The following is a 15,105-nucleotide window of genomic DNA, read 5'->3' as shown; positions in this document are numbered from 1 at the left end:
AGAGAATCCACCTGCCAATGCAGGAGACACTGTTCTATCCCTAGGTGGGGAAGATCCCTTGGAGAAGGAAATGGCAACCCACTCCAGTATTCTTGCCTGGTAAATCCCATGGACCGAGGAGCCTGGTGGGCTACAGTCCATGGGGTTGCAAAGAGTCAGATACAACTTAGCAACTAAACAGCAAATTTCCCTTAAAAACTGCACACAAGTCTTCTGCTTGCTTTTAATTATGGCATAGGTCATCCACCCCAAGGCCTGTGTGTCTCAGGCCTCAGCAAGGGGTGATGAGAGCCACTGCTGAGAAGGGGAAGACAAATGGCTGTGTGGTGCGATGTCAAGCCTGGAGACCTCAGACACTATGCCTCTGGGGCAGCTCTATCACAGGGTAATTTGGGAATCTTTCACTGATGTGCGTGTCAGGGAAGCCATCGCCACTCTTCTGTGATCCATGTCTTAATGGATAGATGGACACAGGAATGAGTGTGTGTGTGTGTGTACACAGAACACCCTTTCTGCCTCTGTCCTCTGAGACCAACTGAAGCAAGAAGAGAAGAGTAGCTGCTGCTGCTGCTAAGTCGCTTCAGTCGTGTCCGACTCTGTGTGACCCCACAGACGGCAGCCCACCAGCCTCCCCCGTCCCTGGGATTCTCCGGGCAAGAACACTGGAGTGGGTTGCCATTTCCTTCTCCAATGCTTGAAAGTGAAAAGTATGAGCATCCAAACTTTTGTCCCTAAAGATCAGTCTCCAGTAAAAAGAGCCAGGGCTGATTCCCTGAGTGGGGCAAGGAAAGCACAAGATGAGCTCAGAATACCTTCTTTTGTGCCAAAATGTGAGAAATTGTTCAAAGAATGACGACAAAACATCAAAAGGAGACGGAGTCAGCCTGACAGGGTTCCAGCTGGTGAAGTCTGAACCCACTGAGAACGAAAATACATAATGTTAAGAAAGGACTAAACTCCACTGAGAAAGATTTGTGAGTCTACATTTACATTAAATTTGAGAGAAGGGACAATATGGTCTTAAAGTATATACAGCTAGTGAATTTCATAGGAAAAGGGACTCCCAGACCACCAGTCACTATAAAAATCGCTGGGTGAGTGAAAGTTGGGCCAGAGGCAGGGCTTCTACCTAGTCCCTACTTAGATTATTTTCCCCACATTTTATTTGCTAGTCAGAGAGGCAAAGAACAGTGAGCTCACTTTACCACCTTCACCAAGGGTAATAGGCAGTCCTGCTGGTGGGGGGCAAGCTTCTGCCCTGAAGTATATGCAGCAGCGTGCCTGGTTCTTCCAGCGTCTTGTGGAAATTACACCAGCAATGCCAGGGATGAACTGGGAACCTCATCCCAGTAGACACTGGCCACCCCTGCCTGGACCTGGCCTGTGAGGTTGTCTTGCCTGGGCTAATCCACCTGCCAAAATCCATGTATTCTCTGTATAATATTTTATATACACAGCTTAGATTAAATGATAAGATTAGAAAGACTCATTTTAAAAAATCAAGAATTGGTCTGATTCCTGTCCATTGTCCTGAACAGAGACTATTTTAATGCCTGTCTTCCTGCTGGCAGGAGAGGTAAGTGTTTTCATCCCTGTATTTCAGGTATGGGAACTAACATCCAGAGGGGATGAATCATGGGCTCCCCAGCCCCAACACACAGAGGACCAGGCAATTCTCTGGATGCACGCTGAGGGCCCTTCCCACCCATCCAAGCTGGTGGGAGTAGAGCTTGGGCTCTGAATGTCCATCCAGAGAAAGCCAAGAGTTGAGCTGCTGGGGCTGCCCCATGCAAGAGAGGACGCCACTGTCTGGAAATGAAGTGGTACTTTCACGGAAGCTTGGGGCAGCCTTGCATCAGCCCACAGGCATTGAGCAGGAGAATGATCCTACAGGGCTGACCACCCACCTGAGAGCTGAGATCCAGCAGAACATGGCTGCTTTGGGCCCAAGTTCTGTTCATTTGAGCTGCCCCAGGGCCCATCAGCCCCAAGCTTTGTGCACCACCCGAGAGTCCAGCCCTCTTATCACTGTCTTGGCCCCTCTGAACTTTCTCTCCTGGTTTTTGCTCTAACTTGAAGGTCAAATGATGTGAATGCTTATTCAGGTGACCTCTTATCATCCAGGGGCTTGGCAAGCTCTGGTGTGACTGGGTCAGTATTTTTCTTTCCATGAGAGGCAGGGTCAGGGACTGTTGACAAAGGGTCAAAGGCTGTTGCTGCAACTGTTTCTCAGGGTTCTCTGGAGGCCATGGCTGAATGAGAGGACCCCTAAGTCTTGCCTAGTCATGGATTTAGATATTAGATTCTGCAAAGTTTGTCTCATTTCAAAAGTAGATATATTGCGTTACAGACGAGTAAGAAAACCAGGTTTTGAACATGGGTAAAAATAACTTGTATGAATGAAAATAGTCATTAAAAAGGATTGATATTATTCTTTTATATAATGGAGCATAAGACCAAACTTTTCTACCATATTCTTATCTTTGATCAGTAATTTCCCCAAAAAACTTGAAGAAGTGCTAGTTCACTTAGAATACAGTGCCAGAACTCCACACTGAGTTCTAAGAACTGTGACAAAACTCCATTTGTAGTGAGAAGTAAATATCTCTTCTCTTAATAACTCATGATAGAACTGCCATACTTACCTCCCCTTTGTTGGCTCCCAGCGGCCTCCGTGGATGTTCTGGACAGCGGCTCCAAAGTTAGCACATTGTAAGTAAGTAAGACCAGGGATGCTCTGTCCTGCGAGAAGCCAGTCTGCAGTGTCCTCCTGACTGCACCTCTGGGCTGAGGCTTGACTGGCCTTCAAGCAAACCTCTGTGTTTCCACGATCAAGGCAGGTGTTTATCCTGGGGACCCTGGGGAGGCAAAGTGGAAGAGAAAGCTCTCAGGGACAATTAAATGTGGCTCGAGGGTTCCTGACTAAAGCTCCCTACCAAATAGGTGTTGAGGAGAGACGTAGGTAGCCAGAGCCTCCCTCCACAAGGGCAAGCACAGCCCTTCCATGAAGACCATCCCTTCTGACCTTCCACTCCCCACATTCACCTGCAACATGTTGGCATCACAACCTCACTCTGGCCTGTGTGGAAGCTCCTGTTCAGACCAGTTCAACTGAGGCTCTTTTGTCTTAATTGTGCCTCCTACTAATAATACCTCAGTTAAACTCATTCATGATAATATGGATCTATCCCTAGAGTATTTTTGAATGTTTTATGTGTATAACTACCCTTCCTACATAAGCAAGTTAATAAATTGCCAAAATTTCCGAAAAAAATGTTCCTTTAGCACTTCAATTTACCCCATAATGGTCTTCAGTATGATTGTGTTTTGATTAAATTTACATATTATTCATCATTCTTTCCACTTAGTGAGGATTTTATTCCTTTTTCATTTATTTTTAACTTAAACCATTTATTGAGATGAGATTCCCACAACTTAAAATAACCGCCTTAAAGTGAGCCATTGAGTGGCGCTTAAGTGAAGATTTTAGACCCACCTTATTGAGATGTATAGTTGGTCCAGGAACCATGTGGGAGTTACTCTGAATATAATTTACAGGCAGCCTCCATATCAGCATCTGTGGATTCAACCAACCATGGATCATTAGCAAGGATTGTAATGTTTGCTACTAACAAAATGTCTGGGTGTAACTGGCCCACACAGGTCAAATTCATGTTGCTCAAAGGTGAACTGCAATTAACACTAAAAGTCGCAGGTTGCCATGTTGATGCCTGTCCACTGCGCTTGGGAGAGAACAGCCGCGACATTCCTGGGTGTCGTCTTGTGTCCTTGGCTTCTGTTTCACCCCCAGCCCCTTGCTTCCTGCCCCAGCGCCACTGCATTTACATCTAAATTCTATTAGTAAATAGAATTTACTAACTATTTACTTCCTCTAGGATTCCCCATAAATAGAATCATGTAATACCTCCAGCTTTAAAAAAATAAATAAATAAAACATCTGTGAGATGTATCCATGTTTTTTGAAATGTTAGGAGTGTGTTCATATTTCTTGATAGTAGAATTTCATTGTATGGACAAACTATGATTTTCAAAAAAGATCGATTTTCCTATTGATAAACAGTGTACTGCCCCTAGTTTTAAACCTTATATGAACAGTTGCTATGAATGTTTTTAGGCAGTCTTTTTATTGGTGCAAATATATGCTTTTATTTACCTTGAGTGCACACTTAGAAAGAAGTTGCTGGGTCATAAGGCAGTGAGCTCCTAAACTGTCTTCCAAACTGACTGTTCCATTCTAGAATCCTTTGCCTTTCTCTGACAAATAATGATGCCAAGCACTTTTCTTGTTCTTATTGAATATATATATATATATATATATATATATATATATAATCTAGGAAGTGTCTGTACAAATGTAATTTTTCTGTAGGCGGAGCGGGGCTTGCCTTATTATTGAAATGTGGAAGGCTTTTATGGTCTCAGGAAAGAAGTCCTTTGTCAAATATGGACTATGAAAAAGTGTCACTGTATTGTACATGGACATACAATCTGTTTCTTCAACTCTATGCCTTGACTTTTCATTTTCTTAAAGACTTCTTCCAAAGAGCAAAAGTCTTTGTGTTTGATGAACTCTAATTTAGCCTTGATCTGTTTTCTTTTAATAGTTCTGTCCTTTTCATGACATTACTTGCTGACAAAGGTCCGTCTAGTCAAAGCTATGGTTTTTCCAGTAGTCGTGTATGGATGTGGACCATAAAGAAGGCTGAGTGCTGAAGAATTGATGCTTCTGAACTGTGGTGCTGGAGAAGACTCTTGAGTGTCCCTTGGACTGAAAGGAGATCAAACCAGTCAATCCTAAAGCAAATCAGTCCTGAATATTCATTGGAAGGACTGGTGCTGAAGCTGAAGCTCCAATCTTTTGGCCACCTGGTGCAAAGAATGACTCACTGGAAAAATACCCTGATGCTGGGCAAGATTGAAGGCAGGAGGAGAAGGGGACAACAGAGGATGAGATGGTTGGATGGCATCACTGACTCCATGGACATGAGTTTGAGCAAGCTCCAAGAGTTGGTGATGGACAGGGAAGCTTGGAGTTCTGCAGTCCATAAGGTCACAAAGAGTCACGACTGAACGACTGAACTGAACTGTTTTCTTTTATAATTAGTGCTTTTGAGGCTTTAAGAAATAACTCTTAGGCATGAAAATTTTCTTCTATCCTTACTTCCAGAAATGTTATGAATTTACAATTTCAGTCTTAGTTTAAGGTCCAAAATCTCTTTTTGAAAGTCTATTGAAGCATAATTTACACAGAATAAATTGCACAAATTTAATGCGCAGTTTGTAAGTTTTGACATAAATCTATTCCTGTGAAACCATAGTCAGTTGATGAACCCCTCTATCCCCCAAAATTCATGCTCTTTGTTGTATCTTTCTTCCACCCCAACCCCCACCTTCCCTTCCAGGGTAACCACTTATGTGCTTTTCATCACCACAGATATATTTGCTCGTCAGAGTTTTATAAAAATGGAACAAAACAATATGTGCTCTTTTTTGGTCTTCTGGTTTCTCTTACCAGGATTATCCTGAGGCCCATCCCATATCATAGTGCGTATCAATAATCCAGTCCTTTAAATGACAAGTAGGGACACATTGTATGGCTGCACCATGACTGATTAGGGTTAGCATTCAAGTCAGGCTCCTCACACCAGTTCAAATGCAGAAAAGGCACTTGGCAAGATCCAACACTTTCTCATGAAAAAAATAAACAAGGAATGGAAAGGAACTTTCCCAACCTGATAAAAAGCACCTAGGAAATCCACAGATCCCACCACACTTAGTGAAAATCTAGATGCTTTCCCCTTAAAATCAGAACATGTCAAGGATGCCCACTCATGCCACTTCTGACCAACATCATACTAGACGCTGTAGACAGGGCAATTGAGCAAATTAAAAATGCACACAGATTGGATCATCTCTTTTCCAAGATGGGTTTCCCTGGTGACTCAGATGGCAAAGAATCTGCCTGCAATGCAGGAGACCTCGGTTTGATCCCTGAGTTGGGAAAATCCCCTGGAGAAGGGAATGGCAACCCACTTCTGTATTCTTACCTGGAGAATTCCCTGGATAGAGGAGCATAGCAGGCTACAGTCCATGGGGTCGCAAAGAGTCAGACATGACTGAGCAACTACACTATATACAGTTGATACAGCTTCCCAAGATACCTTAAAAGCAGAGAGGATCTGGAAGAGTTAAATGCACTTCTTGTTTAACCCGCAGGCTTGGGACAAAACAACCACTTCTGCTTAGTAAATGAGCAGAGGGTCAGAGGAAACCCTCAAACCAGAAACAGAAACACATAACGAGGTGCAGACTGGAGTGGGGTCTGCCTCTGGTTACTGCAAGGAAGTCATTTATTTGTCGGGCTGCAGGGAAAGCTGATGCTGTCTTAGCCCACGTCCCCTACTATTAATTGTCTCCAGATGTTAGCTAAATTGAATTGTTGGGCATCTTCAAAAAGTTAAATAAGCGTGAAACATCTAGTGAATAAGTTTGAGGCAGGTTTAAGAGAAAAGGTCAAGTGTGAGGACGAATTCCAGGGCCCTCGGCTCTGAGCTGTAAGTGCTTCTCTCTGCCTTCAGAGGCTTCACCTTGTGACAGAGTACGTGCAAAGTATCTCTATCATGTTATTACAACTTTAAACTTGGAAAATTACTTTTTTTCCCCTACCAATGCATATGCCGCTACAGTTAATGTTTGAAATTTGAGTTTAGAATCTGATTGCTACACTAGTGTCTTCTCCATGTTATAATACTTTTGAAGATACAGTGACTTTTATAAATACGTGATTGACTTAGTGGCACTTACTATGGTATGTAGTTATTTACCATTGCAATACAAGCGTGTTCTAAACCCCATCTCTCCCTCTCCTCTGGCGGCCTGGAACCTTGCAAACACTGTGTGTACGTACTTTGCCACTTCGTTCCTCAGCACTTCTTCCAGACTGTTGCAGTCTGACTTTTAATCTATCATGTTTACTCAGATTTTAATTGTCCTAGAAATTAACCCTATGGTTAAACTCCATTAAATCCGTGGTTTTATTGAATGCTGTCTCACTGGGTCTTTCTGTAGTACTCGGGGCTCTATATTCCTTTCTTTTGCATCAAAGGCATAGCACCGTTTAGATGATACTGTTGTATCTTAGGTAATTCCTTTAAATTTTTTTAGTTGGCAAAAACTTCAAACAAGAAGTGGGGAAAATAGTATAATTAATCCTTGTTTACCTATCAGCCAGTTTCCATAATGGTTAATGTTTTGCTATTCTGAATGTAAAAAACTGCTGCTGTGAAAGTGCTGCACTCAATATGCCAGCAAATTTGGAAAACTCAGCAGTGGCCACAGGACTGGAAAAGTCAGTTTTCATTCCAATCCCAAAGAAAGGCAATGCCAAAGAATGTTCAAACTACCACACAATCGCACTCATCTCACACACTAGCAAAGTAATGCTCAAAATTCTCCAAGCGAGGCTTCAACAGTATGTGAACCAAGAAATTCCAGATGTACAAGCTGGATTTAGAAAAGGCAGAGGAACCAGAGATCAAATTGCCAACATCCATTGGATAATAGAAAAATAAAGAGAGTTCCAGATAAACATCTACTTCTGCTTTATTGTGGAGAAGGAAATGGCAACCCATTCCAGTATTCTTGCCTGGAGAATCCCACGTACTGTAGCCTGGTGGGCTACAGTCCACAGGGTTGCAAAGAGTCAGACACAACTGAGCTACTTTTACTTCACCTTCTGCTTTATTGACTACACCAAAGCCTTTGATTATGCCAAATCAAAAGACTCTTGCTCCCTGGAAGAAAAGCTATGACAAACTTAGGCAGTATATTAAAAAGCAGAGACATTACTTTGCTGACTAAGGTCCATCTAGGCAAAGCTATGGTTTTTCCAGTAGTCATCCAGGGATGTGAGAGTTGGACCATAAAGAAAGCTGAGTGCTGAAGAACTGATGCTTTTAAACTGCAAGGAGATTAAACAAGTCAACCTTAAAGGAAATCAACCCTGAATGTTCATTGGAACAACTAATGCTGAAACTGAAGCTCCAATCCTTTGGCTACCTGATGTGAAGAACTGACTCACTGGAAAAGACCCTGATGCTGGGCAAGATTGAAGACAGGAGGAGAAGGGGACAACAGAGGATGAGATGGTTGGGTGGCATCACTGACTTGATGGACATGAGTTTGAGCAAGCTTGGGGAATGGGTGATGGACAGGGAAGCTTGATGTGCTACAGTCCATGGGGTCGCAAAGAGTCAAACATGACTGACTGACTGAACTGAACTGAACTGAAAGCCTTTGACTGTGTGGATCACAACAAACTGTGGAAAATTCTTCAAGAGATGGGAATAACAGACCACTTGATTTGCCTCCTGAGAAATCTGTATGCAAGTCAAAAAGCAACAGTTAGAACTGGACATGGAACAATGGACTCATTCCAAATTGGGAAAGGAGTACATCAAGTACATGTCACCTTGCTTATTTAACTTCTGTGCAGAATATATCATGTGAAATGCCAGTGTGGATGAAACACAAGCTGGAATCAAGATTGCCAGAAAAAATATCAATAACCCCAGATATGCAGATGACACCACCATCATGGCAGAAAGTGAAAAGGAACTGAAGAACCTCTTGATGAAAATGAAAGGGAAGAGTGAAAAAACAGGCTTAAAACTCAACATTCATAAAACTAAGACCATGGCATCTGGTCCCATCACTTCATGGCAAATAGATGGAGAAACAGCAGAAACAGGGACAGACTTTATTTTGGGGGGCTCCAAAATCACTGCAGATGGTGGCTGCAGCCATGCAATTAAAACACTCTTGCTCCTTGGAAGAAAAGCTATGACAAACATAGACAGCATATTAAAAAGTAGAGATATTACTTTGCTGATAAAGGTCTGTCTAGTCAAAGCTATGGTTTTTCCAGTAGTCATGCATGGATGCGAGAGTTGGACCATAAAGAAATCTGAGTGTCAAAGAACTGATGCTTTTGAACTGTGGTGTTGGAGAAGACTCTTGAGAGTCCCTTCCTTGCACTGCAAGGAAATCAAACCAGTAAATCCTAAAGGAAATCAGTCCTGAATATTCATTGGAAGGACTGTTGCTGAAGCTGAAACTCCAATACTTTGGCCATCTGATGCAAAGAACTGACTCATTGGAAAAGACCCTGATGCTAGGCAAGACTGAAGGCAGGAGAAGGGGACGACAGAGGATGAGATGGCTGGATGGCATCACTGACTCAATGGACATGAGTTTGAGCAAGCTCCGGGAGTTGGTGATGGACAGGGAGGCCTGCAGTGCTGCAGTCCATGAGGTCGCAAAAAGTCAGACACAACTGAGCAACTGAACTGAACTGAACTGGATTTTAAAGTCTACATAGAGTTTGCACTGAAACATCTGGTGAATGAACAAAAGTGGGCACTATTGGAGTCACCAAAGGAGGAAGGAGTTCAGCTCAGAGAAAGCCAATGAGTCGCGATGCCGACCTTGACTGGCGGCACCCCTGCCTCTCATGGGCAGCATGTTGCAGGGCAGGAGAGGACACAGGCCACGCTAGCTATCAGCAGAAAGAATTCCCATGGAAGACACCCAAGAGAGGGTGAGCACATTCTGCAGAGCACCTTAAACTTCCTCAAGGTCCTTTGTCACACTAATCACCTTCTGCAAGGAGCATTCAGCCATCGAGTGCCTTCAAGATCTACATTCTGCAGCCAGGCCCCTGTTCACCTGCACCCCTCAGGCACCTCTGACCCCACTCTGTAATGCCCCAGCCCTTTCTCTGAGCTCTTCTGGCCAACTACATGCCTCCACCTCCACCCTGCCCTGAGCTCCCAGACACACTGCTGTGTCTCCATCAGCTCACACGCCAGTTTGGCATCTGCAGAAAGTGTCACTGAACCATGCTGTATCCTGGGCTTGATGGTGCTGGGAGGTGAGACTAGAGGTAGTCCCTACACAGCATCATGTTTGTGACACATTTTGTCCTTTAAGTGTATTTTCACAAGGCACACAACTTATTGCCAGGAGTCAATGCAAACATCTATGTATTTAAACTCTACATTTGTGTAATGTCAAAGGGGTTTCCAGGGGCTCTATTTCTGTTGGTTTGAATTCAAGAATGTCCAGAGCACATGTTTCTAAATGGAAGGTACTGGGTGTCAATGAATTTAGTCTTTGTTCCCAATAGAAGATGCCACCTAACGAGCACATTTCAGGTTATGATAACTTGACATTTTCGGTTTCCTTGAGCCAGCACTTGATACTTTTAGACAGTGAGCTTATAGTTTTTCTGCTAAAAATGTAAGGACTTCTGTGAGGGTTGCCTTGACATCCTTGTCCCTCAGGGTACAGATGAGAGGGTTCAAGCTGGGGCTCACGGTGAAATAAAGCACTGCCATCACCCTGCCAGTCCCTGGGAGCAGCTGGAGAAAGGGCTCAGGTAGGTGTATATGACGGTGGAGTAGTGCATGGTCACCACGATGAGGTGGGACGAGCAGGTGGAGAAGGCTCGCCACTTCCCCTCAGCTGTACAAATCTCAGGATGGTGGAGATGATGAAGCCATAGGACACCATTGTGAGCAGGACATTCAGCAAAGAAGACGTCACAACTGCCATGATGCCATTCACACAGGTGGAGGAGAAGAGCGGCAGCAGAGGGGCAATCTCACAAAAGTGGTCGACCACATTGGGCCCGCGGCAGGTCAGCCGTAGCATCAGGCAGCTGTTGGCTCCAGCCCCGAGTGTGCTGACTCCCCACACAGCCCCCGCCAGTGCAGCACACACCCTGGGGCTCATCATGGAGCCGTAGTGCAGCAGCCAGCAGATAGCCATGTCATGGTCATAGGCCATGGCCGCGAAGAACAGCACCTCCCCCACCACTGACGATAACAGGAAGAACCTCTGGGCCATGCAGCCCCCATAGGAGATGCTCTTCTTCCCTGCCACCAGAATCTCGAGCAGCTTGGGCACCATGGTGCATGAGCAGACAACATCCAGCACAGACAGGTTGACCAGGAAGAAGTACGTGGGGGTACGGAGCCCAGAGCTACAAGTGATGGCTGCCACAATGAGGGAATTGCCACAGAGCACCATGCGGTAGAGAGACAGGAAAAGGCTGAAGAAGAGGACCTGGAGCTGTGGTGTCTGAGGAGCCCTGAAAGATGAATTCTGTCACCAGTGACTGGTTCCTCATGGCCTTGGACTACTCTGCTCAGACTCTGTCTTTCTCTACAGCTGCACTGGAAAAAAGTGTGAAATTTGTGGTCTAGATAGATAGGTAGGTCAAGATCCTTCACAGCTCAAACCCACCCAGAATTAGAGCAATTGTAAGTCACGTTATACTCAGGCACCATCAACTAAGATGCTCCTCTCAGAGAAATGGGCAGCAGCTCTGTCCCTCTGCTGCCACTGCACTGGACAGAGCTCACATCTTCCCATGTGCTCTCACCGCCCTCACAGCAGAAAGACCTCCAAAGTGCGAACCTGGCTGTACGGGGGCCTGCTAGAGCCCTTCAGGAAGACAGCGTCCCTGTGCTCCACCCCAGCCACAGAGCGTCCAGCCTCACCCCCCTCGCAACACCCCATCCTGTTTGCCTGACCCCAAGCATGGGCTCCCACCTCAACGAGCACCCACCCTGATATGCAGTCTGGGCTTAGGGAAGGTGATCTGCTTAGGTGGACAGGGCTGATTCCAGGGGAGGACAGGGGGCCAGGGCTCAGAGTCAAGAGGGAGAGTCTAGTCACCGAAGGGGGCAGAACCGAGGTGCAGGCTGAGAGGTCCAGGCAGGAGCACTCACAGAGACAGATCAAAGGTGATTCAGACAACCCTTGAGCAGGCAGGAGCTCATAGTCAAAGCCCAAGGTGAACACAAGAGGGGCACAGAGGAGAGTGTTCTCCCCAAGCGCAGTGCTGCTCTTTCTGCCCCACTGGATACCCAGACCCCAGAATGATGCCTCCAGGCTGGGGAAGGGTGGGCTCATGGACACTGGTATGGACTTGGGTCCACTCTGCAGAGGTGACCTTGCTCACAGCCCTCATCCCGGCTGACGCTGTGCTGACATTTTAGAAATAAGCACAATTGCAGATGAATTTCACATTCCTTAGTCTTGTTTGTTGTTCATGAAAGTAGATACAGAGAAACATTTCAAGAAGGGGCCTGTAAATGACAGGTGCAGAAGCCTTGGTTTGCTGAGAAGGCTGTGTGCCTCTGAGCACTTCAGAAAGACACAATTATTGAGGCTTGTAGAGTCTCTTAGCTGGGCCTGGACAGGCTTCCTGCCTCAGGCATATTGTGTGTCTCTACAGACACACTGGCCCTTTCCAGACAACCAGCAAACTATTCCCAAGAAAGCAATGCTGCTGTTCCAGAATAGATCACAGTCTTATTTATTATTGAGTGAGAGAATCTGTTTTCTTCCACCCCAAGCCCAGATCAGCTTACAGGAAAGGTCACTGAGAACCACAGACGCCCCCAGGCAGGGGGTAGTCAATTAAGTCTATAAGTGAAGCACTTTCTAAGAGTTTCCTATCACAGATGAGTGACAAGTCTTACTGTCACTATTCTGGTTATGACTTTAGAGTCTCAAAGCAGAGTGCATGCCTTCCCCAAGCACACTCAAGGGCAGTTCAAGCAGCTCAAGGAAACTGTCTCTGCCTATGTGTCAGGTGTGAGTAGCCCTGGCATCTTTGCTTCGCACAAGGCCTCAGAGACATTCACCGTGGGGAAGATGGCCAGCAAGCCTGGGGAAGGGGTTCCAGCTTCTGAATAGTTTCTGCTAATGACTTAGTTCTATGCAATCACTAAACACATCATTCTGGCCATGATACCTGATGTCTGGCCCTCTGAGGAGTGAGGAGACCGCAGAGCGAGCTGCTTCCAGAGCTGTGAGCACCTGAGGCCAGAGAAGTGCTGAGTCCAGGCCCCAGGGGGTTGCAGCGCAGACAGAGGTGAGGACCCGGGTGCCAGGGGGACACAGCGTGGACAGAGGTGAGGACCCGGGCGCCAGGGGGACGCAGCGCAGACAGAGGCGAGGGCAGAGGAAACCCTGGCAGCCCTGAAGGTACAGGAGCTCCCACTCTGGTCTCCATGGGGCCAGGGCTGAGCCTGCATGGATCCTGTGCCTTCAGCTCCTTTAACAACTCAGCAAAATGATGGTCTGTCAGACAGACATACTCTCTCAAAGGGCAGAAATCAGTGAACACACTGGAAAGACTGTTCCCTCACATCCAGGCCAAACTCTCTTACAACCTGGATCACAGCCCAGGTTCATGGGCTCCACCAAGCCAAAAAGGCAGCATTCAGGCCACTGGACCCTGAGACACATCAGGTCACTGCAAATATGACAGCAGATCCTAACCCCATGACCACACTCCCCCTGAGACCTCACAGAAGGTGCACTGTCCAGAAGGAAGTGGGAACAATGTCTCATGTTGGGTCAGAAAACGTGAAAAGCATAAGCAGTGCCCGCTGTGGAGGAGAGCTGTGCTGCCCCTGGGATTCCCAGCCATTGTGCAGCAGTGTCCACTGGGATGGTGGCAAGAACATGAGCATCAGTGTCTCCAGAGCCCAGCACTTCCCACAACGGTTCCCCGACCCTGGCGTCTGGGTTGCAGAGCTGGGAGGTGGCCTCGGCCGCCACATCCTCATCCCCTTTCCTTCCCTGCTCACTTCTTGCCACTCAGAAAAAAAAAAAAAAATAGAACTGCTCAGTGTATATAAAAGGCTTCTTGAGCTTAGTCATTTTCCCCTACACAAATTTTGTAAAGCCAATCTCTTTCACAGTAGCAAGAGAAAAGGTTCATGGTCAGGAGTAAATACAGAGCACTGTTTTAAAAATGCTATACAAACTGAAGCTTCTTTTCAAGCCTGCAGATGAACCTTAAACTGCCCAGGGAGTCACCTCAGGCTTGACACTGAGGAAACGACCTCCGTCTTGAGCAGGTGTTTACTGAGTCTTGACCCGATGCAGAGCTGGGGATTCACAAAGGCCACCACAGCAAGAGCGGCCTGCTTTAAATACACGCAGCTCTGCTGTGCGGCGTAACCAGTGAAGGTACTAACCCACTGGGACCCAGCCTCAAAGACGGTCACTTAGAAGACTTCAGAAGTCCCAGGGGCCTCTGAACGGCTGATGGCCTACAAGAGGACCCCAGGGCTCAGGCAGGGCCCTGTGGTCAAGGGAGGCAGCCTCAGCTCTCTCTCCAGGCTTCAGCTCAGCATGGAGCAAATTGAATCCAAGGAAAGAGGCACACTTGGGCAGGGGCTGTCATTTTCCTCAAAGTAAGGCAGAGAAGAAACTGACGTCCTCCCAAAGAGGCCATTGCAGGAGATGTTTCCAGAGGACAGATCCCAGATTCACACCCTTGACCACTGGTTCATCTTGGAAACACAGAGCTGAATAGCTTCCCATCAGTGATGGAGCCAAACCTTCCTCTGTGATGAAGACACAGGTGCAGGAAAGAGGGTGTTACCCAATCACAGACCTGTCTGTGCCAGAACAGAACAGTCCTGTCTGGGACCAGCAGTTCTCTAACCTGCAGTTAGAGAGGCTGTGCTGCAGGCAGAGTCAGGAACTGCTGGTGGCCCCTGGGGCTAACAGGGGCTCCAAGGAGGGAGTGGGAAGGAAGGCACGAGTCTGAGCGGCAGGTGGGGTTTTGTAGACAGGCCAAAAACAGCAACAAAATAGCAGCTAAGTGGTGGCCAAGCCAGTCTGAGTACCTACTGTGTGCCAAGTTCTAGTCTCCTTCCAAAACCTGATTGTATTTATTTATCTGCCGCACTGCTGGCTCTTCGCTGCCACACAGGCTTTTCCCCGGTTGTGGGGAGTGGGGCTGCCCTGTAGTGGTGAGAGCACTTCTCATTGTGGCGGCTTCTCTTGTTGAGGAGCATGGGCTCCAGGTTGATGGGCTTCAGTAGTTATGGCTCCCCAGCTCTAGAGCACAGGCTCAATATTTGGGGCGCATGGGCTTAGTTGCTCCAAGGCATGTGAGATCTTCCCAGATCAGGGATCAAGTCTGTGCCTCCTCCATTGGCAGTCAGACTTCCCACCACTGAGCCCCCAGGGAAGCCCACTCTTGTCCTTTTT

At 46.6% G+C, this 15,105-nt stretch overlaps 1 protein-coding gene across 1 annotated transcript; it reads right to left on the bottom strand.

The window, feature by feature from the left end:
- Nucleotides 1–10,491: 10,491 nt before the first annotated feature.
- On the bottom strand, nt 10,492–11,112 carry LOC133239623 (olfactory receptor 13A1-like). The gene has a single exon (XM_061403976.1). The coding sequence runs from the start codon at nt 11,110–11,112 to the stop codon at nt 10,492–10,494; it is 621 nt and encodes a 206-aa protein (XP_061259960.1).
- Nucleotides 11,113–15,105: the final 3,993 nt, after the last annotated feature.

This window comes from Bos javanicus, chromosome 26 (assembly GCF_032452875.1).
Source record: "Bos javanicus breed banteng chromosome 26, ARS-OSU_banteng_1.0, whole genome shotgun sequence".
NCBI lineage: Eukaryota > Metazoa > Chordata > Mammalia > Artiodactyla > Bovidae > Bos > Bos javanicus.
Note: the sequence above shows the minus strand (reverse complement) of the source record. Positions and strands in the feature narration are given on the sequence as shown.

Excerpts from the sequence above, each read along its gene's own strand:
- LOC133239623 (XM_061403976.1), bottom strand. The coding sequence starts at position 11,112 with ATGGTGCTCTGTGGCAATTCCCTCATTGTGGCAGCCATCACTTGTAGC.